This window comes from Mya arenaria, chromosome 12, assembly GCF_026914265.1.
Source record: "Mya arenaria isolate MELC-2E11 chromosome 12, ASM2691426v1".
Taxonomy (NCBI): Eukaryota; Metazoa; Mollusca; class Bivalvia; order Myida; family Myidae; genus Mya; species Mya arenaria.
The window spans coordinates 48,694,085-48,719,511 of NC_069133.1; the positions used below are offsets into that span (position 1 = coordinate 48,694,085).

Sequence of the window (25,427 nt, forward strand, 5' to 3'; positions counted from 1 at the left end):
AACTAAATATATTTAACAAATCGATCGGTTACAAACAACCAAAATAGATTATCGATCATTAAACCACACATCGGCTACTTCCCTTTTTAGCGTGAAAGCTGGGCCAAGTTTTATGCAACGGATAAATACCGAGTAAAGGACTTTGAACCCGATTGATGAGACATGTATTAACTCAACCTTGCACTTTGTCTGTTCACAGTCATCGAAGTTTGGAGTTACTCCAGTGATCACCTTTGACTAGCCATTATTCCAGAAGGCCACTAACATTGTTGCATATTGCACAAGCACAGATCCCTTGGAAGAAAATAATTCTCAGATTGGGTGTTTTTCATACTGAGATGAGTTTTTTAGGGAGCACTGGGCATATTTTGTCTGGTTCAGGATTGCAAGAGGCTATCGAAACAATGTATGCACCAAACGCAGTATCGTATATGATGAACGGCAAATCTATTTCCCGTGCGTTAAGGGGACATTTCTTGTTAGATACAGCTCTACATGCTATGCTGATATAAAAAACCTTGAATATTTACATGCCTGTTATGGAAGAGGGAATTGATTCGCAGACAGATCAAGTAGAAAATAAAACAGATGCAGACGCAGATTTTAAAGATTTAGTATGTGCCAACGAAAGAGTCTTACATGGACAATTATCAGAACTGTATGAAAAAAGAGATCAGTAGCAGTTACGTAGCACAGAGTGACACTTTGCAAATAGAAGCTGCTGAACTCAAATTAGAAATACTGAGACTTGCCCAGAAAAGAACTGCATTACTTTGGTTCTAGTATATGTAGATGATATCCATACTCCATCAATTTATTAGGGCTGAACGTGTTGGTGACTGGAATGGACATCTTAATGCTCTGAGAAAAATGCTGCCATATTTTGCTGCTTCAGGACACAACCTTTATTTAAAGTCACCTTACATCTACCTACAAACTATGTTTAAGTTGTAGCAAGGTCACCCTGATGTTCACAAGCAGTTTATGATGGGGAACCACAATAGAAGATAGGTATTATGAAGATGTGTCTGGATTATTCCAATACGAACTTTCTAGTGTGCCCCTTCCCAATTTGACAACACCCGTCTGCCACGATTAGCACAGAAGTCGATGCTAGCAGTCTGCATTGAAAGAATTGGTTATAAATGCAGACTTGCAGGAAGTTGGGAAACAGTTCATCGCGTGTCAATCTGACAAAGATGTAGGACAACTAGGTTAAAGAGCCATCGTCATGTTATTAGAGGGAGACCCATGTCTGTCTCTAGATACACTTCGATATCAAAAATTTACAATGAAGGTGCTGACAGGAAAGTCATTTGTGAAAGTTCTTACATTACACCCAACATCAGACGCTGCATTCTTCCATAGTCAACGAGTCTATTTTCAGACACAGATATAGATTGGAAATGCAATGCCAAAACCTGAAGAATGGGGATGGGATTTGACCGGGAACAACTACACACCCGTGAAATGTGCTCTGCCTCCTGCACCTGCCAATCTGCTAAATGTAATTCGTTGCAATTGTAAAAGTAATTGCGATAACAAAAAAGTACTTGCAGGAAACATGGCATGGAATGTTCTCTAAGTTGTGGATCAGGTCGTGGTGTTGGATGATCCAATTCTCCAAACTCTAGCTGAATTAGATGTTGATGGATGTGTTTGAACCAATTTTTGTAATGTCGTATCAAACCGCGACAGAATACTCCTATCGCATAATTGAAGATTTTTTTGATTTTTTGTTATGATTGCAAATATAATTATATATATATATATATATATATATATATATATATATATATATATATATATATATATATATATATACACTGATTGATGCAAATGGGTGTAAAGTATTGTTTAGATGTGAACTAAGAAGTTAAACTATACAAAATATGACAGAATGCACAAATTATCCATGAGTATAATATACAGTATAATATAATATGAACTCATTTATGTAATTATATTAATGTTAAATGATTATAAAATGAAATTATGCGTTTCAAATTGATGCATTTTCATATCTTATTTGAAAAAACTTCAGTAAAAAAAATCTAATTTCATTTTTACTTAAGTGGGTGGGGTAAATTAACCCCTAAATATAATTTGTTTTTTGCATCCTCTCAAACCAAAATGGAACTGTTGCCAGATTATAAACCCTTATAAGTTTAATAACCTCACTCTCGAGTATACTTTGGTGAAAGTTTTATTAAAACGATAATCATTGCTTTCATTTATCAAAATAAACAACAGGCATGCTCAGATTTTGTAGAATTTTATCGTTAAGTAAGTTCATTTTTTTCAAATTTCCCATTGGTTTCTAGGTGCAACTTTTTTCCTCTAAAGTAGATATATTCTTTTAACAGGAAACATACAAATGATTTTTTTTTGCAATTTCTTCACACTTCGATGCTATTTTGAGCTACGATGATTAGCCTATAAAATTTGTCTAAAAGTATGATGGAGGTGCACCCAGTGTTTAAATTTTTTCATTGTTCACGCAGAAACAGGGTGGCATAAATGCTAGCGAAGCGTCATTGCCCCTGAATTCTTAGTCAGTTACCGGTATATCCAATGTCAGTATTTAGCTGAAAACTATAGGAAAATTTTGTTTATTAAAGTACAAAAATCACTCTGCTGATTTCATAAGAACGTCAATAGTTCATTAATTTGAGATTTAATAACACCATTCACTGAATATATCCCGGATTATAGACAAATTACACGTATACAAATGGAGTTTAATATAAGTCGAACTCTGCTGATTTTATTAAAACATCAATAATTCATTAGTTGATGGATTAAGAAAACCATGCAACGAATATATTCCGGATTATAGAAAAAATAACGACGCAGAAAAACATGGATCCAAATACCAAGAATAATGATTAAACTTTGTCTAAGAGCATCTGTACTTTAATTGTACAAAACAAGAACGTACCGACTAACGCGCATGCTGTTGACCGTATAACTTTGTGTTTTTGTTGAGAAATATTTGTTTAGGGCATGAATTATTTTATTTCTGATTTAGAATTCACTAAAATTTAGTACAGCGTAATCGAAGACGCCAGCGATGACAACACCATGGAGCTGGCAATGCCTGGAATTTTGTATCAGAAATACAGACAGCATAAGTCCAAAATGTGACTACCGGCATATAGCGCAAAATATATATGCACCTTTTTCGACGGGATTGGTGATGAGAACAATACTTATTTTGATGCGACGCCACGACTGTTTTTGAAACATGACTAAAAAGAAGAAGATGCAGTTCACAAGAATACCAAGTTTGAGGTACCTGGATACAAGCATTTTTCAGTTATTGAAATAAATCGGATTTTCAATTTAAAGTCAGCACGACCTTGACTTTTGACCAACTGACGTCAAATAGTGGGGATACTGATCAAGTTAGAGGGACCACTACCAAGTTCGGGGTATTACGGTCACAACTTAAGGTCAAAGCGACCTTAACCTTTGACCTACTGACCTCAAAAGCAAAAAGGTTCATCAGCTGGTCATTACCAACCTTACTTTAATAATCAAATTTTGAGGTCATTTGGCCATAGCGTTTTTCAGTATTTAACTTGAAACAGATTTTCAGCTTAAGGTCACCACCAACTTGACCTTTGATCCACTGACCTCAAATCAAATATGGTTCATCTGCTAGTTATGACCAATCAATTGCTACCAAGGTGGAGGTTCCTGAGCAAAAGCGTTCCTCAGATATTAAATGTAAACTATTTTTCTTCTTAAGCTCACCACGATCTTGACCTTTGACCCACCAATACAGTTATTATGGTCATGACCTACCTACCCAGAAAGTTTAAAATCCCCGTGGCTAAGTGTTCTTCATATTGTTCGGAAACCGATTTTCAGCTGAAGGTTATCTTGAGGCAATCAAATGATTTCAAAATCAAAGGACTTTATCTGTTGGTCATGACCAACCTGTCTTCATTGTTTAAGAACCCTTGGCAGCGTTCTTTAGAAAGTGAGCAGAACCGTGGGGACGGACGGATGGACGGATAGAATATCAAATATCTATATGCCAAACGGATAATATTTTAAGTTGTGAATGTGACGCACGCTTTGGATGAACAAGGGAAATTCTATTCTCTTCAAGATGATAGGGTATAACATTAAGCAGCTTAAGTTATTTCTTAACTTAAGTCGATTTCCAAAAATGTACATTGTCTAAATGAGATTTTTGTGTATTACATAAAATTATTGGAAAAAAGAGTATTTTAGATGTTATTAATTTATTTAATAATACGATACTTTAATTACCTAAGTAAATGACTTAAGCAAAAAAATACATATTGTGTAGTTTTATTTTTAAATTACAAGAATAATGTTGGCTGACCCATTTTGGTCACCTTACCCTAAATGGAACAACATTGTGCAAAAACTTTTCCAGACTGACTACTTGACGTCAATAAAATCATTAGGAACAAGAAAATACATAAGTAAAATGGAGGACAGAGGATTTATGTTATTACTGACTAGACTTTTAAAGTCAAGTTAACAACAGTAATTTATATGTCGTTGTCCGCAAATGAAGGAATAGTTTGTAGTCATTTAAATATCCTACCTGTATATCAGAATTTAGCATGTTGCGATTCTTTTCTGCGATTAAGTATCATACACTGTATAGCAATATTCTATCTACTATATTTATATGCATTACGATGTGTGTATATTTAGTGAGATTTAACCTGACTAAACATCGATATCAATCTGTTACCCCTGCAGAGAGTTGCAAACCTTTTAAAACTATTTCTGGAACTAGTCGACAATAGAAGGAGACCTATATAACGGAAGAAAGTCTGGCGAGACATTAAACCAATTACTTCAAAGCTTTACTTGCTTTTAAAATGATCATGTTTTATCATATGAACGAAAGACATCCATTAACTATTTCGATCAACAATGGGAGATCCAACATTAAACGCTAGAAAGTCTGTTATTATGTTCTTAATGCTAATCTATCGAAATGAGCTTAATAAAAAGAAGAAGAAAAGGCACACAAAAACTTGAACTTGTCGAAACTTGGTCGGATATGAACGATATCAAGTCTGATTTAAGACTTAATCCTGGGGTCATGGTTACGAACAGCCTCAATTCTGAGTTGTGACTCAACCCTGGGGCCATGCTTTGGAACAGTCTCAAGTATAAATTCAGGCTAAATCCTTGGGCCATGGTTACGAACAGCCTCAATTCTGACTCAATCCTGGGGCCATGGTTACGAACAGCCTCAATTCTGAGTTGTGACTCAACCCTGGGGCCATGCTTTGGAACAGGCTCAAGTCTAAATTCAGACTCAATCCTGGGTTACCATGTTTACCAACAGTCTCAAGTCTGTGTCCAGTTGTATTCCTGGAGCCATTGTTGCGAACATTTTCAAGTTTGAGTTCAGTCTTAATTCTGGAGTCATGCTTACGAACAGTCTCAAGTCTGAGTTCAGACTCAAGTGGGAAACTGCAAATTTTCATTTCACTTCGTTTCTAGTTGAATTGCTTAATTTTATTTCTATATTCATACGATATCAAACTCTACGTGTATACATCTTTACATGTAAAAAGGTATGTATCCGCATAGATCTGTTCTTCTATTGACGTAGGTACATGCAGGTTTGTTATCAGTCTAATGTATATTTAATTTGCCACAGTCATCCTTAAGAAAAAGGTGTTATTTAAACGGATTTGTTAAATCTTGTCATTCATACAATTTCTGTGTATTAAAACCAACAGTTCATCTTGAAGTAATGCTAAAGCTTTGATGTTGTCCTTGTCCATGTCGTCGTTGTGCAAAGAAAATCCAAAAACGCATCACTTCAAAATAGGTCAGAACTAACAGCCGTTCAAGCTCATTGCACAATGTCATGTAATTAGTAGAAAACACACCCATGAGTGTCACAGCTCATAACTCTTTGAAGTATACCCCTCAATTGAAAACATCCATAGCAGCAGGCATCCGTTTCACGTGTTGTTGTTTTAATGGCAATTACTGTTTCATGTTATGTATTTTGAATCGTATGATTAGCCTACATGAACTGTTTAGGAATGGTTTCGATGGTCGATAATTTTCTATTTTCATTTAGCGAAAACTGTACATATCGCGTTTTGTTGTAGGTGTGATAATTTGCACGGAAATGTTGGTTATATCAGAACAGAACAGAACAGAACAGAAACTTTATTTTCGACTTAAGAATAAACAGCTCATCGTCACATTTCACAAATATAAAAATGAAATATAGAATACACACACATACAATCAAGCAAAACATAAATAGTTACATTATAACGCGTTTTAAATGATTTTTGTATCATATACAGATATTTTTTTTAGAGAATACTCAAAAATGAAAAGAACAAAAGAAAATAAGGAAAACATCAACCAAGTTACGCACAAATCAGCGTGCATGATGGTTGATATCAAAGTAAGAATGTTAAATGTATTATTTAACACATAAACCTTGAAAATTGCGGACAGAAATAGAATGAGGCATGAAAATAGAATTAATATTGCCATTTATAAAGGAACCTGAAACAAAGAGATTAGAGATACATCATTTGTGATAAAACGGCAACAGAAAAACAAAACAAAAAGCATGTAAAAAGGAAATACAAAGACATATACAACTCGTCTTGTTTTGGGTGACAATTCTTGAATAAAACAATTAGTCATTTCAACGGCTTTTAAACAAAAAATGCTAATTTAACAAGAAGTGATTTATTATCAGTTTGTATTAGAGAAATAAACTTAGCCATAGTAGGACGTTCTGAATAGTATCTGGGTATATAATTTCTACGAACATCAGCATACATTGGACATTTTAAGACAAAATGGTACTCGTCTTCCAGATCTTTTAAATTACAAAATGTACACTTTCTTTCATTTCTTACAATGTTATTATGTCTTCCAACTTCAATTTTTAATCTATGGGACGAGAGACTTAATTTTGCAAGTCGTTGTCTGTACTTAATGTTATCTCATTTATAGATATAGCTTGAGACTTCGAATGTCGAATGTTCTTTATATATAAATAATGAGCTACAACTTTCCATACCTACTCTCCAGTCTGAAATATCAATATAATAAAGGTACAAATGCAGTCATAATAATTGATTCTGGATAAAGCCACATGTCATGAAATTCTAAATGTTGTAAAACATCTCGAACATTTGAGGCCCAAGTTCTAACAACATGGTTTGCATCTCTCTCTCTCATTTTTTACCGATAGTTGGCCTTTAATACAATTATCAGCTAGTTGCCAGTGAATAGCTTGATAAAATATTTAATAATCCGAATATATCGTTCGATATATAACGGAAACCGACCTAGCTCACTGTATAAAGACAATGTATTTGTACACCGTTTTAATTAAAATATCCATTTACAAAATCATTTTTGCACTCTTTCCAAGCACTCATATTTCCCTAATCCCCAAACCTCCGATCCATAATTAAGTATAGACACTTCATATGAGTCAAACAGATTCAACATAATTTTAACAGGAACAATTGTATGTTTCATAATAGAAAGTTAGTCATTAATTAATCAAAGAGCTATTCCATGCAGCTAAAGCTAAAGCTGCTTGAGCAAAAGAACCACCAGACGTTAGTACTACACCTAGGTAATTAAAAAGTTAACTATTTCAACATTGACACCGTCATATCTCCATTTATCTGTTCGCGAAAGGCTACCACCTTTTTTAAGACAACAATTTTAGTTTTCTCAACATTTACTGTGAGTTTCCAACGATTACAATAAGTTTCCAAGTGATCTAGTGATTCCTGTTTGCCTTCTTTTGACTATTAGAGCGGCATCGTCAGTAAATAACAATAAGTAAATATTAAGTTCATCAATGGTGAGCCCGGCGTAAACGGTTCCTGGCTGTATATGTAACTCAATGTCATTTAAAAATTGGGAAAACAGATCGGGGAAGTTATCTCCCCTTGAAATAATCCGACATTTCTATCAAAGAAATCAGAAAATGTACCTACATGTACCCTAAACTAATAGACACAATTATGAATCTCCTTGAAAATCCTTTACTTCATTTGAATTTTCTCTTTTAATTTATTGGATATTATAACCCTCAGTCCACTTTAATATCGTGGAAAACACTAAAATTAAAAGTTTATAAAATAATCTTAATAAAAAAGACGATAATCTATGTTTACCATATTTCAAAAATTCAGATAATTTAGTCCGAGCTGGACCAGCACTTTTGCCCAAGATCAGTTTTAATATGTGAACTACTTGCGTTATGTTCTTAATTTTTTAATGTTTATAAATTATAAGATGACCGCTCTGGAACAAATTCAATTTTAAAAGCATTGGTTTGTCCAAACATTTGATCCATGAACATTGAAATTTACAAATTTTGTAACCTCAACTTCAATGTAGCAATCTACTACAATTGAGCCATTTGCACACACAAATGTTAAATTGCCAATATTTTTATCACCCACTACTCGCCAGTTTGCTATTTAAAGTTCCCATCAAAAATCAATAAGCAATCTACCATTTGTACTAACAACATTATCTTCAGATTTTTTTGGCAAAATAGTATCGGTTGTTTATTACACAGGTAAAAGGTTTTGATCTCTTAATGTGTTCTTACCATCTACTACCAAGTCTAGCAAAGTCCCTACCCTTGAATTTAAATTCCCAAGTATTGTTTAAATACGATTATGGTCATCATTTTGTTGCTTAATTGAAATTATATTTTGTTCAATAACATCATAATTGTTATTTCCAACTTGAGGGTTTCTGTTAGAATTAGAAGGTGCAATATAAGTATTACATATTACAAATAAATAGATAACAGTCGTTTATCACTGGTTTCCATGGATTTTCGGAAACAATCGCTCGTTCCAAGACAAAAAAATACAAAAAAGTTGCCGAATCGTTCAATCTGTGAGAGTGCAGCTTTAAAAGAAAACTAAAGTTTAAACGAAAACAATATTGAAAGAAATTGGGAAACATCATTTTGATTGATATTGTGACTTTTTGGAACAGAGCACTTTTTCGGTGTATAAAATAAACAGCAGTTTTATTAATGTCATAAAAAATAATTAAATATAAGGCCATCATTTTAATTATTTTCTATGATGTCTATTAAACATTTAATAAATAAATATGATAGTTTATCGTTCTGTATTAAAGAATATATCTATAACACCATGTAACCATACACTTTAACACCTATTTATACTTAAAAATCAACCTTATTCTTGTAAAAAATGATAAAGCTTGGTTGGACTTATTCATAAAATGTACTCATTCAAATAAATTCATTTTACTTATGATGATATTAACTCAGAATGCAGTGTATAATTTTTTTTGTACTTTTAAACTAAAATATGTGAATAAACAAGAACAGTAAAGCGGACGGAAACGCCACTCCAAAAATGTCAAAGTGAAAGTCCTCGACTATGTTATTATAAGTTATGTAAAATATGTTTGACCATCTGTTTGAACATGTCATTGGTATTTTAACATTTAGATTTTTCACAATAATTCTTCACTCTTCAACATTTGAAGTTTTGTCTTCTCCCATGCGTTTGTACGTGTAGAGTGTGCACAGATGATTGGTTTCATGCCCCTTTAGGTGCATTACCCAACAATAATGTTTTGCTGTCATGGAATAAAGTTGTACTTTAAAACATTTCTTAATAATTAGTATAGATAATTATACTGGTATAAATGAAACAAATGTAAGCAGTTTAATATTTCTCCTATTTATTTTGAAAAACAACCTGATATATATAAATTTATAATGTTTATCAAAGCTGTGCGACTGATGAACTTTATTGATAAATAAATTTATAATGTTTTCAAAGCTGTGTGACTGATGAAATTAATCGATAAAATTCATCATCATCATCATCATCATCTCCACCACCACCACCACCACCACCACCATCACCACAACCACTAAACAAAAACCAGTCCAAATATGTTTTATATAAAATAACCACATCTCTTTCAGCAGCAGCTTCCTTGTGTCAAATCCGCTCTAAAGGATCCAACATAGTATTTAATGCAGGCTGGAATTCTTCATAACCTGTTGTTGGCTTTATAATATTCAGTCATTTTCCTACCTGAAAGAAATAAGACTTCTGATTGTCAACCAGCAGAAACTACCACCGTAAAAATCCAAATGCACACGTTTTATACAGTTTGCACTAATATCCGTTATACATAGCTGTTGTGCATACGATTGATACTGATTCCGGACAGTCCGGGGATATGACAGAATTGGCGAGACCTACACCACGCAAAGGAGTTATGTAAATGAGTAGTGTCCCAGCATTTGTGGGTTCAAGCCCCAAACAAATAACGTATGATGTTTGTTAGGAATGAGTCGCGTACCAACAAACATAATATTATTATAAACAAATATTCAAGTTCAATAGGGGACATTTGCCTATAGAATGCGACCAAAAATCACGTTTGCTTAATCAATTAAAACAGTTAAAGGCATGAACGACGTATTTCTAATTCATTCAGGCAACCTTTCTAATAATATTAATCCCCCATTTAGAATAAAAGGTCACGGGAACGAAGTTTTAAACCAGTGCCTTGCTTCTCAATTAAGATTAAAATAAAAGCATTTTACATTAAAGACGGTGCTCTGTACTAGTCTATATAAAGCTGTGGCATTGTACAACCTCAGTCTATTCTCAAGAAACAAGCGAACAAGCAATATACCGCTGTGCAACATGAACAGCTATTAGATACCGATTTTACTGGAAAATACGGGTAATACAAACAAACATCTGCTTTAATAAGTACGGACTGAAATGTGTATCGGCAACAAAACAAATTTATAACAAATACATATTGAAGGAAAATACCAACAGTGTTAGAGACGCATGAATAAAATGAAACATATTAGTTTATTCAACAGCTGTCATTGTAGTTTGAAACATGGATGAAACTGAAACCGAATCGATGAGTGTATATTAAAAAAGCAAAGTTGTACAGGATAATATACAAGAATATAAAAACCAACAGCATGAAAGTGACAACTATAACATCTGTAGTATTAACAATGTGTGTATATTCAAAATACAAAACATCTTCAAACTATTGACGTGTTATATCAATGTTTTATATATTTATGTTATAAAACATCATTTTAACGTTTTAAAGGTATTTTACGGATTTTCCACGCTACTTGGTATAAAACTATATTTAAAAAAACATGGAAGGAATTTCATCCGGCGTTGCGATTACTTGGAGAAATCAGAGTACTGGTGGTGATAGTGAACATCTATTCCACAACACAACTGGCAACGGAAGTGAACCTCTATACCAATACTCAACTGGCAATGATAGTGAACATCTATACCAATCGTCAGACCAGCCGTACATTCCCATGTACCTGAATGTACTAGTGGCGGTGCTTAACGCTATCATATTCATCATTGGCGTTACGGGAAATATTCTGGTCATCACTGTGATCTTAAAACTGCGGGAAATGAGGACGCCGACAAATGTGTTTCTGCTAAACTTGAGTGTAGCAGACGTCTTGTTTCTGGTCGTGTGCCAACCTGCCGCTCTGCTCGAGTTCTTTGGAAAGGACAGGTGGTTTCTAGGGGAGGCCATGTGTGAGTTATGCATTTCTTTATCACTTTTGTGATTTGTGTTTTTTTATTTTTTAAAAAGAAATATTGGCAGCTAGCTAACCACTAATTTCGAGAGGAAGGACGTAGCGAATCATGACTATTATTTAGCACCGTAGATGAGCATTATTCGATAAATTATCGCTGATGGCCTTCCACAGTGCAAATGTCGTTGAATGACCAAAACATACAATGCTTAAAAAAACTTTATTTTTCATTTAATTTTGAGGTAACAAGCATAACACATTCACCTATACATATTTTTGAAACATTTTAATTTGGCCTTTCCCACCAATTTTTGCATTGTGGAAGGTCCTTGTCGACTCGCGGTCCTTTACAATTTTGTAATGCGACACTTATTTATATGTGCAATGCATCTGTAAAAATATCCTTTATTGTTGTGGGTCTTCAACAGACTAAATGATGCAATCAACCTATTGCTAATCACTTCTTTCAACAGATTTAGATGTTGATAACCGTTTTTTCCCAACTCGACATGATCTATAAAATGAGAATGAAAGATACAATACACATTCCAATAAAAGTATGCCGTATTCATCCGAGAACGTTATAGTTGATAACAAAAGAACGTGCAAATATATAAATGTACAATATATTTGTTGTTACTGATTTTATTAGGCCACATCAATTTAATGTTCTGTTCTTCGGATTCTGTCAGATATAAATCGGAGCTAGCAGACAATTTTTAAAAATAAAATAAAAAACAAACCCGGAGTGGACAGAGGTGTAACCAAATTTTCATACTTAATTAATCATTTAGAATATTTATCCTGAATAGGTTCAACTTTATTCTTCCTCTTAAATGTAATTTTAAGCAAAACCCAGGAGTAATCATTACAAATAACTATTTCAATTGTTTTGGGAGTCGTCAAAGACATATAATGACATGTTTTGCTTTGTGTGATACATTTTCTGGGAAATAGACGCGGAACGTAGAACGAAACGTCAGTGTTATGTGGCCGAAACAATATCAAAGTAATCAGACCAACACTGATTAAAATAAATATGTACCACCCCGTTGAATTTCCTGATGGATAAATTAATCTTAATGTTAAATGTTGGGGCCTTGTGACTCCATACACTTTTGGTATTAAGTTTATGTTTGCTTATGTGCAATCACGAGTACATTCCAAGGGCTCTAGTCATTGCAGTTGGTATTTTTACACTTTATTTCAACTGAAATTGGACGTGTAACAACCTATTTTTATGAAATGATGTAAGGGCTAAAACGTTTGTCACATACATCTGCGATTAGCGTGTAGCGTAACTGTGTATTATTTCTGATTATCCATCAGTTATTTTTCGCATATGCTTACATCATATAAGTGATAATAGCAACCATATTTTAACTTTACAAACAGTTACGTAAACTTCACAATTTCCTTTTAAATGGTTCCCTCAATATTCTAAAGCTGTACTCTCACAGATTGACAGTTTCGACTTTTTTAAGTTTTTGTCGCAGAATCAACTGATTTGGTATCGATGCATTACAGTCATATATCAGTGTGTGTATACCACGTGATAAATTACGTCATATATGCTACCAGGGAAGGCAACATTTTGCTTAAAATGAAATCTTAAATCAAATATAACTTTTCTTTTACAACACCATTTTAAATGAAACAAAGGGCAGGATATGCCGCTTAAAGAGCCCCGCGTTTGTTTTATTACCGAAATTTGATAAAGTTATTTCATCAAGCACTTAGACAAACCTGTTTCCAAAATAATGTTTTGACAGTGCTCTGTCAGACGGCCGTATTGCGAAAAGGTTTGTCGAAGTGTTTTAAGAAACTAAACTCTCAATCAAAATCTGGTAAAAGACCGAAGGCAGGGCTCCGTAAGCTGCGTAGACTGCGCTGTGTTTCATTTAAAATGGTAAAGAAATTGTGAAGATATCTTTGTTTAAAGTATTTTTTAAAGCAAAATATTGCCTTCCGACTTAGCATTTATGACGCAATTTATCACGTGGTATACACACACTGTATATGATAACTCACAAAAGAATAGGTCTCAATGGAATTGAAACACGCCGAAAAACTCATTTTTTTTAAAGTGTTTGAAACGCTTTTAGCCTTAAAACATCAATTTTTGAACGTAAGTATGAACAACTGCGATCTGATCGTTTGGAAGGAGTCTTACAACACTGGTCTCCAGATATTTACGCAAAAACTGGCTCATTCCCAGCCAAAAACAACAACAACAAAAACTGTCAGTACGGTCAATCTGTGAGAGCGCAGCTTCAAGATAAGTGTTAAATCACCAAATATTCAATGAGACTAATGTATTAAACAAGTTTCATTTAAAAGCTTAGAATCTTGTTTGAGCATTTCATCACTTTACGACCAAATGGCTTACTTCCGAAAATGTGTACATATGTAATCTAGTCTTCCTAATAATATTACATATGACAATAAGAAGCTTGTGAGCCCAAAAGCTTAATGTTATTCAAAATACTGACAATTGGGGATGAATGAAAGTGCTGTTTGATGTCGCTAGCATAAATTCCCAATTGTCAAATGATTCTTCCTAGAAAGAACTTACCACATTGAATAAGTAAGATTTTAAAGTAAAGTTTATTGGCTGATAAAATTGTTCCCTTTATTTGAATTGGTGTTTTTCAGAAGAACGCAATTAAATTGCTTAAAAGAGATTATAATGTTCCATTAGGGAGCGCCAAATAACTTCCGATGGTTAAACTATTCAAAGAAGCGTGGCGAAAACACGTACATGAAAAAAATGGGATTGATTTTCAAGGTTGCGAAAATAATAGAGGTTGCGAAACACTACACTTCCGACAACGAACATTCTCTTTTAAAATTAGTTTTCACTTTACGTCGCGATAAAAGCATAACATCCACCGCGTTCATTTCGATAATTTTTACAGCGACCATCTACGTCGAGAGAAAGCTATACGCGGCGTTGCGATGTGTTAACTAACGGTAATTAAGATAGCTAAAGATTTTCTAAAGGCTGATTCTTTGTTTCCCTCCTATAAATATAATTCTAGTCAGTTTTATTTCACTCATGCAATCCGACCTGAAATCTACAAATCAGTTGGTTCTAACGGCAACGTAGTTTGGTCCTCGAAAATTGCCTTATCATGTACGCGAAGCTACGCGTGCGACTAAAAGTTACTGTGTAGACTTTTGCAACAGTTCACTTTACGCATTGAATGTTACTAGCGCTAGCGGATCCAGGGTGCTGCAACCGCTGCGCCCCTCCCTAAAATCGTCCTTGTTTATCATTTTTTTATCAATAAAGAAGAAAAGAAAGTAATACAATACCCCCCTCCCCCCCCAAAAAAAAATAAAAAAATATATCACCATTTCGGACTAGAATTTGCTCCTCCAAAACCACGTCAACATTTTAAACCAAACACATTTTTGCTTCTAAGGGACGGGCGGAAGTCAAGTTACGCCCCTCAGTTACGCCCCTTTTTAGCGTCAAATCCTTGACTCGCATAAGTCACTAAATTCCTCGTGCCTTTTAAAATGTCATTTTAACTTGTACATGTACAATTCATCTGGATATATATCTGGATGACGTAGTGTACGAGAAGTAGATCAAGTAGCGTTCCGCCATCTCTATACTATCCTAATATTTGCATGAGTGCATGTGTGCATGCGTTTTTCAATTTGTACAATTAACGCACACCTGTACAAAATAGCATAATAAAAGATAGTCCACTAGTGCATGTATCAGTACAACTTACATTTTGCAATCTCTCTGGCGTCTCAAACAAAATCCTGCAAACTTAATGCAAGCTTATCAATTCTAAATATTTTCAGGTAAACTCGTGCCGCTGCTGGAAAACGGTACACTGCACGTGTCCATTCTGACGATGCTCGCGGTGACATTCGAACGCTACTTTGCCCTCTGCCATCCCCTTAAGCAGCATATGGTTTGCACAATCTCAAAGACAGTCAAGTGTCTTCTCCTCATATGGGCGGTTGCCGTGTTTTTGACAGTACCTTTTCCCGTAATGACTGTCCTTGAAGATGCTACTTTCTATGACGGAACTCCTACTAAAGTGTGTAGAACCAAAATAAACTCCTCGTGGAAATATGGTTATACTATTTTCGTTGTAGTCGCCTTTTTTGCCATTCCATTGATTATTCTAGTAAGTATTTATATCAAAATCATTCATCAGCTCATGTCAGATACATTGAATAAGCTGACACAAAATAAAAGATCAGCTTTACAGACAATCGCGAGACGACAAGTTGTGTATATGCTTATTCTAATTATGGTTCTCTTTTTTGTAACTTTATTCCCAATACGTGTTTTAACGCTGTGGTTAATATTCAGCCCGGCTGAAAATGTCTACACAATTGGATTAGAGGCATTTCTGAATTTAATTTCTTGGTCCAGAATCCTTATGTATGTCAACAGTGCGGGAAACCCGATCATTTATTGTCTGACATCAACAAAATTTAAAATGGCATTTAAGCGCTTACTAAAACGTAATGATGGTTATCTTTATGTTAGCTACAATACAATGACTGCAAGATTCAATGTTCATCGGGCATATAAAGGTGATCCAGAGAGGGCCCGAACGATCACCAGAAAACCAATAGATATATCATCATCGAAATCCACCACGTCAGGATCTAAACCAGCTGGTGACGACCAACACCAAGATGTTGACAAACTGAATGGAAGTACCAGGCACAGTTTTGATTGATATACTGTGTTTCTTAATAACAATTAATTGATATCATCTATAGGCGCAAACAACTGGTTTTCTTTGGAATAACCTTCTTTTTGGTTAAGTAGATGCAACCAATTTTCTTAAACGGGTTAATCATTTAACGGTAAAACAATTTTGATGAAGTTGTTGTTTGGTTGTTGTGTTTGTGTATGTTGTATAAGTTAGATCTTGGTGTTTGTGTATTGTTAGTTAATATGTTTGTGTCAATAGTGCATTGTCGTTTGAGCCATTGCCTTGTGCCCTAAACAGGGTTATTTTTTGAATTTTCGACTACTGGGCTTGCCCCTGTATTTTTCATTGTATTATTTTATCCTTTACCTTATGAAGTGTTTAAATATATATATTCAATATGGCGAGTAGCTTGATTTGTTTTAATGTATTTATATGTCAAAAGACAGTGTATATTTTACGTGAATAAAATAATATTCAATACTGTTTTGTTATATGATAGTTGGTAATTAGAATTGTTTCGCAAAAGATCAAGATTCTAGAAAATTGCCTTTTTATATAACAATAAAATGAAGTGATATATTAAGGTGATATCATCTGTTTTGTGGAGAAATAATTAAGTTGTATAAATAGTTGTTAAAGAATCTCTTAAAATAAGATCAAGCTTACTAAATATCAATCCTTAATTACATTTATAAGCCATGTTCACCTTCTCATTTATTATTTATTGATTTTTTTGTCTTTTTTGTGTGTTTTTTTCTACATATTTGTATGTTGTAATTTGTATTTATAGCTGTTTATTATCATTGCTCATACACGTTGACAAATTGTATTATAAAATGTATGTGTTGTGTCGATGTACTATGTGCAAGTCAATAAACTGTCTGTCTGTCTATCTGTCTGTCTATATCCAGACGACTGCTACATCATCAGTATATACGATAAATTCTTCCATAGATACATCCCAGTAGGAGAAGAAACATTTCATATCAAAATTATTGCAAATCCTGTCAAGATAATAGTTATAATGGAACACTGAAAACTCTTGGACAAGCCCAGCAATATACATCTAGGCCACAAACCTGCTTAAAGGCACACTGATCAAGGGAAATAACGCCAAAATACAACACACATTTCACAAATGAAAAACAAATCCGTTTGGCAAGTCTAAACCAATCCACTAAACACCTTTAGGAAGTATGCTTAACGTACAAGTATGTTAAAGGTATAGTATGTGTCCATGTTACTGCTAAGTAATACATGTGTTGACTGTAGGGTACAAGCGTACGTGATTCTTCTAAACCTATCAAAGGGGTCTCAGGGTGATTCGTTCTTCTTTTTCTTTTATGTCCGACCCGAGATGTAATCGCCCAAACGACACGAACAGTGTCCAAGAACATTGTTTTGGGGATGAAATCCACGCTACCTAACATCCGAGGGGACAGAGAACTACACGAGAACGAAATGGTGGATGGTAAAAGAACGATGCGTGCATGATTTACAGTGAAAATATTTTTTGATATTGTAAACAATTCTACTTCCGGTTCCCGATATAAGGGTTTTTTATGCCAGTTACGCGTTCCGAATCGACTAGATTCTATCCTGGGAATAAACGCACAAAGACGCCAAGTACATTTTTAAGTGAATTCTTAAACTCTGCAAACACTCTACAAAATACTTTCTTATATAACTCGTGTACATGTATAACTCTATCACATCAATGAACACCGTTTATGTAAGATATTGTCATTCAATGTCATGATTTATACTTTGTTATAGGATTTTGTTTCTTATTCTTATACCGATAACGTCGCCTTCGTTGGCCTACGATAGCAAATGTTCGGAATGGTTCTCAAAACTATTTCATTTGCGAAACAAGGCCAAACGTATTAACAGAGTTGTGTTCAATCCTTTATTTATACATACACGTAAAGCACATAATTTTATATAAACAGCATTTGAAACAATATTCCTAGGATGATGCGACAATGTCCCAATTACCTAATTTATCTAACTTCAGCAATAGAATGTTCAACACGCGTCCGATATCGCCTGGTATACGTACTCGACTTCGCACTTTTGCTTCCTTGCAGCTGTGTTGAGTCTATGAGTGTTCACAGATTGGGTAGATTGCATCGCTAAGGAGACTGCGCTCTTTGGGAAAATGAAGCAATAAACCAACTATATTTTCATTTAATATAGGAGAACCTCTGGTGTTTCCGTTTGCGTTTCAACAGACAATAAATATTGGCATGGACATTAACCCACACACTCTGTCACCAGTTCAAGATGATTTGTTAATATATAATTTATTGTCTTCTCAAGGTATAAACCCATTACTTTTACCTAGTAGTTGAAGGTATTTATCCCACAATCGAATATGATCGACATTATGTCCCATAACACTTGTACGTTGGTTTATCACGAGTAGGTTATAAACGACTGAGTTATTGTCTGCACGCAACCTCATCTGGGCGTCACCGGCGACAACAGAAATATCATGTGTCGAAATTTTGAACGACAAAAACAACTGATATGACCTAAATGTATTGCAGTACTTTGGCATATGTAACTATCAATCATCGACATCCAAATAGGATAGGGGTAAGCGAAAAATAGCTTATTTCAATATATCGTTTAACAATCGAAGGTACGGAAATATTGGATCATATGTAAAGGGTTGTTCGAAAACACATTTTGCTTGTTTCGTTTATGAAACTCGTAACAATTATGCCGCATTTTGACGTTCTTATGTAACTTGTATAAATGTCAGTCGTATGAAATTGATTGACTTGCATTTTCTTTGTGAAACATCCCATTGTTTTACAAATGACGATCTTGCCTATATGCGTTTGAAAATTAAATGGCAATCTTTCAAATTTTTATTGGCTAAGTTGATTGCATAGTTTTCATATTCGGAATATTAAAAAAATTGCTTGTCTTTAGAATAATGTTCTTTTGACTTTACAGTACATTTAACGCTGGTTGTTCATTTCAAACGATAAAAGTACTCTTTTTTTACAATTTTGCCGAATAATTCTAAATATAATAATTATCATTTAACTCACAAAACTTTTTTGCATTAAAATATTTAACACTTTGAATCCTGGTTATTCTTTTTCACGCCTTCTTATCTACAAGGGGAAGTAAATTAATACATATTTAAAACCATGGTCCTGATTATAAGTTAGCACTCAACCTTTTTAAGAAAAGTATTCATCCCTCCATTTTGTAACAAAAATATTTGGAAAAGATGTTTTTATTGAGTGGCGATGCGAAATCGTCTTCAAAGTTCGATCCTAGCTGATGTTGCACATGTCTCGCGGCATAACCCAGAAAATGTATAATAATAGAACAGTACGGCAAATTAAATAGGGTGTTTTAATGTTACATACACTGTTGTAAGAAGCAACATAGCGCTGCAATGAAACGCTTGCATCATTTATGTTCTATTCTGATCAGTTTTAATAAGCATTGAACATCAGACATATAAATCTAGAATTTTGCGACATAACAGACATTTTTTAGATAAAACATCTGGAATTATAACAGTTACAGTTTACTGAAGCTATAGATGCCAATAAAATTAGTACAATTAATTTCATAAACGTCTTCTGCAGACATCTATTAAATATTATAAAGCCTCTAAAACAATTAGTGGGAGTTATTGTAGCCCTCTGGTACCGCGCCCTTTACGCTAAGCCGTTCAATCGTAAAACAACCACGTCTGAGTGATGATACAGGTTTTATTATTAGCAATCATTTATGTCTTAGTTGTCAATTTATTCTATATATTTATATCATTTGTTCGATTAAACGAGAGCAAAGCTAACTCTCAGATCTTAACCAGGCATCAAGTCGGTCCGTAGACCTAACGATGAAACCCAATTACAATACCTCAGATTTTAACCACTTTGCAGAATATAACCCAGACTTAGATTGACTGACTGACTCAAAACTTTATTGATAACTTACTAACCAACTATCAAGGTCTAGATAAGTGTCTTTATACTTCCCAATTGATCCAAATTGCAGTTGACCATTCAAAAGTGTTTCTCGATAGTAAAACGACTTTATGTGATGCCTTTATCCTCACCTGAAAATAATCAAAGGATTTTACTGGTTATCACCACAAACTGGAGCTTGTCAACCAATTGTTTTTATGGACGTAAATCTAGCTAGGTTAAACATTTTCAATCGTAAAGTGGTCATGATTCCCAGATAACAAAACATTTAATATGTCCCTACTTTAACGTCTTCCAAGTCAAGTGCTGTATAACGTGGTCTTTAATAGATGGAAGTGATTAAGCTGATAATGGTCCATCGCTGATGTATTTACACTGTCTATATTACTGTGTTTTTTTCCTGGTTTCCTAGCAAATATTTATTTGTACAGTCATTCTAAGTGACCGGACACGAGTCCCTTGAAAAGAGTCGGATTTGACTATTTTTTAAATTCTGAAGATATCGGCTAGGTTGTTAGCTTTAAAATTTTATCCCGGAATATATCACAATCGTTGTCATAGACAGTAGTCGTAAATATTAAAATATATACAGCTTTGCATCGGCCTCAAATAACTTGACGCGTCAGGCAAAAAAAAATAATACCTGTGTCTCCGGTAACATGGCGGTAAAAAATAGGGTCGGTCGGTCGGGATATTTTTTTTTATTTTTTTTTACAGTTTCCATATCATGCAATTTTCTGTTGCATCAGATCAATAATTTTAACTAAGCTTATCATAATATACAAAAAGTCAGAGAAAAACAGTATTGTTAAATGTCTGAAATCATTTTCTTACCTTCGACTACCGTATTTTCCCGCCAATTTTGCCCATGAAATCTGGTGTTGTTCATATACAATACTCGTTTATAAGTCGCGATCGGGTTTTAGAACAAATCCAGCACTTCAATTTCTACAAATCTGTGATAATGTAAATAATTGATAATGTTCTAGCCAAACAGTCAATTATTAACTAAATAAATTTTGTTAATTTGCTTGAGGAAAATCGCCGATTTTCATGTCAACTGTGAGTTCCTTAAACTAGGCCTTCAAGTGGATGTAGGTTAATAATAGAACAAGTAAACGCGGATATGGATTTATTTTACGTATCTTATTTTCGTACAATCAAAGTTTCATTCATATTAATAGTGAATTCAAAAATTTCGGTCATTGTTTTAAGATTCCCAGACGACGATTATTGATTTTTTTTCGATCGTATGGTATTTTCTTACCAGCTTAGGCGAAATCCTGGCAATCAAATGGGATCATACGGTATCCGACCGACCGAATTAAATACAAACCATAGCTACGCGCCTTTGATCTTATCACCGCTCCTGCTCTGACGTCACAAATTGTACGGTTTGATCTACAGCCGACACATTCCAATAAATGTGTTGTTAACTTTCGCAAGTTATTGTTTGGATTTCAGTTGATAGGACTTAAATAAGGCGAAATAAATAACCATTGATATTTGCGGATACATTAATGTAACGATTAATGAAATGCGTATTGGAACCTGGCAGTTAGGCTGCATAAATTCGCAAAGCCTAATCGTAAGAAGCCTGCATGATATACGCAAAGCCTTATCGTAAAAAAATAAGTTTTATTTTGGACATGGATAAATAACACTGCGAACTATAATCCTAAATATTTTCATTATAAAGACAGCAAAATATATATGTCTTTTGTGATCAACCACGTGTTTGGACCGTAAACATGCGTTTACCAATTTGAAGATACCGGACAGGGTTCGCCGCCCTCCGCCATTTTGTTTTCCTGTTGACAAAGAGTCTCGGTTATACATACTCAGGAATGAAAGTTTATTCTCCAGGGACGTAGAAAAAAGGCAAACAACGATATATTTAAGAAATATTTTTTTACAATAGAATTTAAAGAAAATATTTTTTTTTTCCTTTATGTCTAAAAAAAGATAAGGGTCGGCGAGAAAAAAATAGCGTCGGTCGGGTTACCGGAAACAGGTATTTTTTTTGGCCTCAGGTTCATTAACAATATCACTAAATGCGTCGTTTATATAAAAGTTCATAATGAACTAATGAGTGCTAATATAATCCTTTCTTGATGTCCATCTCGTATCTGAGAGAATAGTGAGAGTCTGTCCTTTTGAAGCATACTGAAAATTGACATATTCGTTTTCCTCCTCACACTCTGATGAGTCGGCTAAAAGGTCCGCCACTGCACTTTTAAATGACTTGTGTCGTTTGCGAGGTTGTGAAAAAAGAAAGTTAGTTGTTGAAATTTGTTCATAAAAATGCGAATCGATGGCACCTGGGTGCATGATGTGATAACTACTAGATTTAATCAATGACTATTAACTTGTTTAATGTATTTAGCATGCAGATAAAAGTCAGTAATCCGAGTCTGATCGCCACTTACTTGGCCACTCATTGGCGATGCACCATCAAACATTTTCCCTCGACAATCGTTAGGTCTAGGTACAATTGTTGTTGACTGTGGCGATGTAAACTTCGTAATCTTTGGTGTTCTTTTCAGATGTCAGGAAATAAATTCATCATATGTGCTTATCCATTCCTTAAAGAACTTATAATTGCCGTTCTCGCGGTTTAGGTCTTTTAACAATCTCCCTCTGAAAGGAATTCCACGTGATGAATGTTTTATAATAGTTTTGATTATATCCATAAGAACATGTCTGTGTTCGCTTATTTTAAAACGCGCGTCAACTGAGTGTTAAACAAGCGTTCTTTACACTTAGCAACTCCAGATATTTGTATTGATAAGTTTATACATGCCGCCTATATTTTAGCATATCTGAAATGGAAAATGCAAAAATTAATTAATTAAATTAGTATATATTGTTGTCTAGGATATTACATATCTAGAACATTTGAAATTTATGCGGACTCGTTTGAACAATACGGAGTCCTATTCTATGAATAGAGCGTGTCGTCAGTACTCGAGCAAAAAGGCCTTGCTGTATTGTTTGATACAATAAGTCCCGGCAGTGCTAAATTTTCTGTATCTACGGCATAACTCATAATTAAATGTGTCATTGTAGTCGTTCCTCGAATTCAGAAGTCGATTTTATTAGTTTTCATATCATTAGCTATTCTTATTTATTTTATGTGTTTTTTTTTCGCTCTCCAAATTGGCGGTGTGCGTCAGTGTGGCTACGGCGCTGTCATGTCGAGGAACCGTCTACTGATATTGAAAACCAACAACAACTGTAAAACAAATTGACGGAACGATATGACTGCTTCACTAATTGTATGGCATAGTCGTTAAGAACATACTATTCTACAAAAAGGGGAAACGATGCTATTTTTGAAAATATATTGATTAATCAACTATTAAAGGCTGGTATAAAGAATAGCATGTAATGATGAATTTGTACAAGAAATAGTTCTTTAGTAAGTATTAATCATTAAGATAACACACGATATGATTGCACCTGCAGTAAATGAACACAGTGAAACATCCTGAAAGTCTATTTTTAAGGTCATACATAATTGAGTTTGAACACTGCTTGTCCTAGTGGTTTGTATACATGTTAATTTCTAGAGGTTGCGTACAGAACTTTCTATCCTTGCGATAAGTAAAGGTAGGGTGTGAGCTCTTGAGATTCAAATTAAAGTCATATCATTGGAGTCTATGTAAACGTATCATAGATTTATAACAAGAGGCACAAAGAACGACGCCAAAGTTCAGTTACTTCTCACTTCACCCATTGTCAAGTGAAGTAAGGAGAAATAATTCCAAATTTGTTGACTTATCATTAATTGTACAATATTTTTTTCACTTTCAAATCGAGCGGTAGTCATTGTTACAAATCAATTCTAGCTAATGAAAAGAAGCGATGATTTTTGTTTTATATATTTGAATCATAAGATAGCCACGACACGTTACAACACAATAAAAGCTACATGGACAAGAACTTTTGTCATAAATTTAGATATAAACCCTGTTGTTTTTTCTCATTTATTTTGAATATAGTTATTGTAATAACTGAAAAGCAATCTGAAACACATTATAAATCTGATATAGATTTAAACGTTGTTGTTTTTTCTCATTTATTTTGAATATAGTTATTGTAATAACTGAAAAACAATCTCAAACACAATATAAATCTGATATAGATAAAAACGTTGTTGTTTTTTCTCATTTATTTTGAATATAGTTATTGTAATAACTGAAAAACGATCTCAAACACATTATAAATCTGATATAGATATAAACGTTGTTGTTTTTTCTCATTTATTTTGAATATAGTTATTGTAATAACTGAAAAACAATCTCAAACACATTATAAATCTGATATAAATAAAAACGTTGTTGTTTTTTCTCATTTATTTTGAATATAGTTATTGTAATAACTGAAAAACAATCTCAAACACATTATAATTCTGATATAGATGTAAACGTTGTTGTTTTTTCTCATTTATTTTGAATATAGTTATTGTAATAACTGAAAAGCAATCTCAAACACATTATAAATCTGATATAGATATAAACGTTGTTGTTTTTTTCTCATTTATTTTGAATATAGTTATTGTAATAACAGAAAAACAATCTCAAACACATTATAAATCTGATATAGATATAAACGCTGTTCAGAGGCACAAGGTAAGGGCCTTAACGACACTGTTACAGAAGAACAACCGTACAAGCAGACGACAAACCCATTCAAATAGCATTATAAATAGATGATGGGATTACCGCCTTGAAACGGGCCGTGAAACACACTGGAGCACATGTGTATCACTGGGGATTCTAACTAGTTTACATGCGGATAACCACACACATGTTTCCACATTTATCATCGGAGTCAGCATTAACTTGAAAGCAATAAAAAAAAATAATAACATATAAACTTTTCAGTTACTACAAGTACTTAACGACTGAATGATTCAAATCGGAGAAACAATGCTTATTTTATAAAAGGTAACATAAAGGCATTCAAAGACATCTTTCTGACATAGATTGTCCTAACAAACTCAAAATTAAAACATTACTGTAATGGTGAATACATCATCGTACAAACCAGGAAGAAAAACATATATAAATATATAATTAAACAAAAATAACATAATATCTAATGTTCTTTGATATATCAAGACGAAATGAACATACGGAT

General features: G+C 33.8%; 1 protein-coding gene across 1 annotated transcript; it reads left to right on the plus strand.

Annotated features, from left to right (window-relative positions):
* The first annotated feature begins 11,215 nt into the window (after positions 1–11,215).
* LOC128210750 (cholecystokinin receptor type A-like) lies at positions 11,216–17,099 on the plus strand. The gene is made up of 2 exons (XM_052915103.1): positions 11,216–11,621; positions 15,446–17,099. Exons 1-2 carry the CDS (start codon positions 11,216–11,218, stop codon positions 16,339–16,341), a joined length of 1,302 nt encoding a protein of 433 aa, XP_052771063.1. The 3' UTR covers positions 16,342–17,099.
* The last annotated feature ends 8,328 nt before the right edge of the window (positions 17,100–25,427 follow it).

What these genes read in the sequence shown, in the direction of transcription:
- LOC128210750 (XM_052915103.1), top strand. Translation starts at nt 11,216, where the DNA reads ATGGAAGGAATTTCATCCGGCGTTGCGATTACTTGGAGAAATCAGAGT. An exon ending in GTTTCTAGGGGAGGCCATGT is followed by an intron (nt 11,622 to 15,445) that starts GTGAGTTATGCA and finishes AAATATTTTCAG; the next exon opens with GTAAACTCGTGCCGCTGCTG.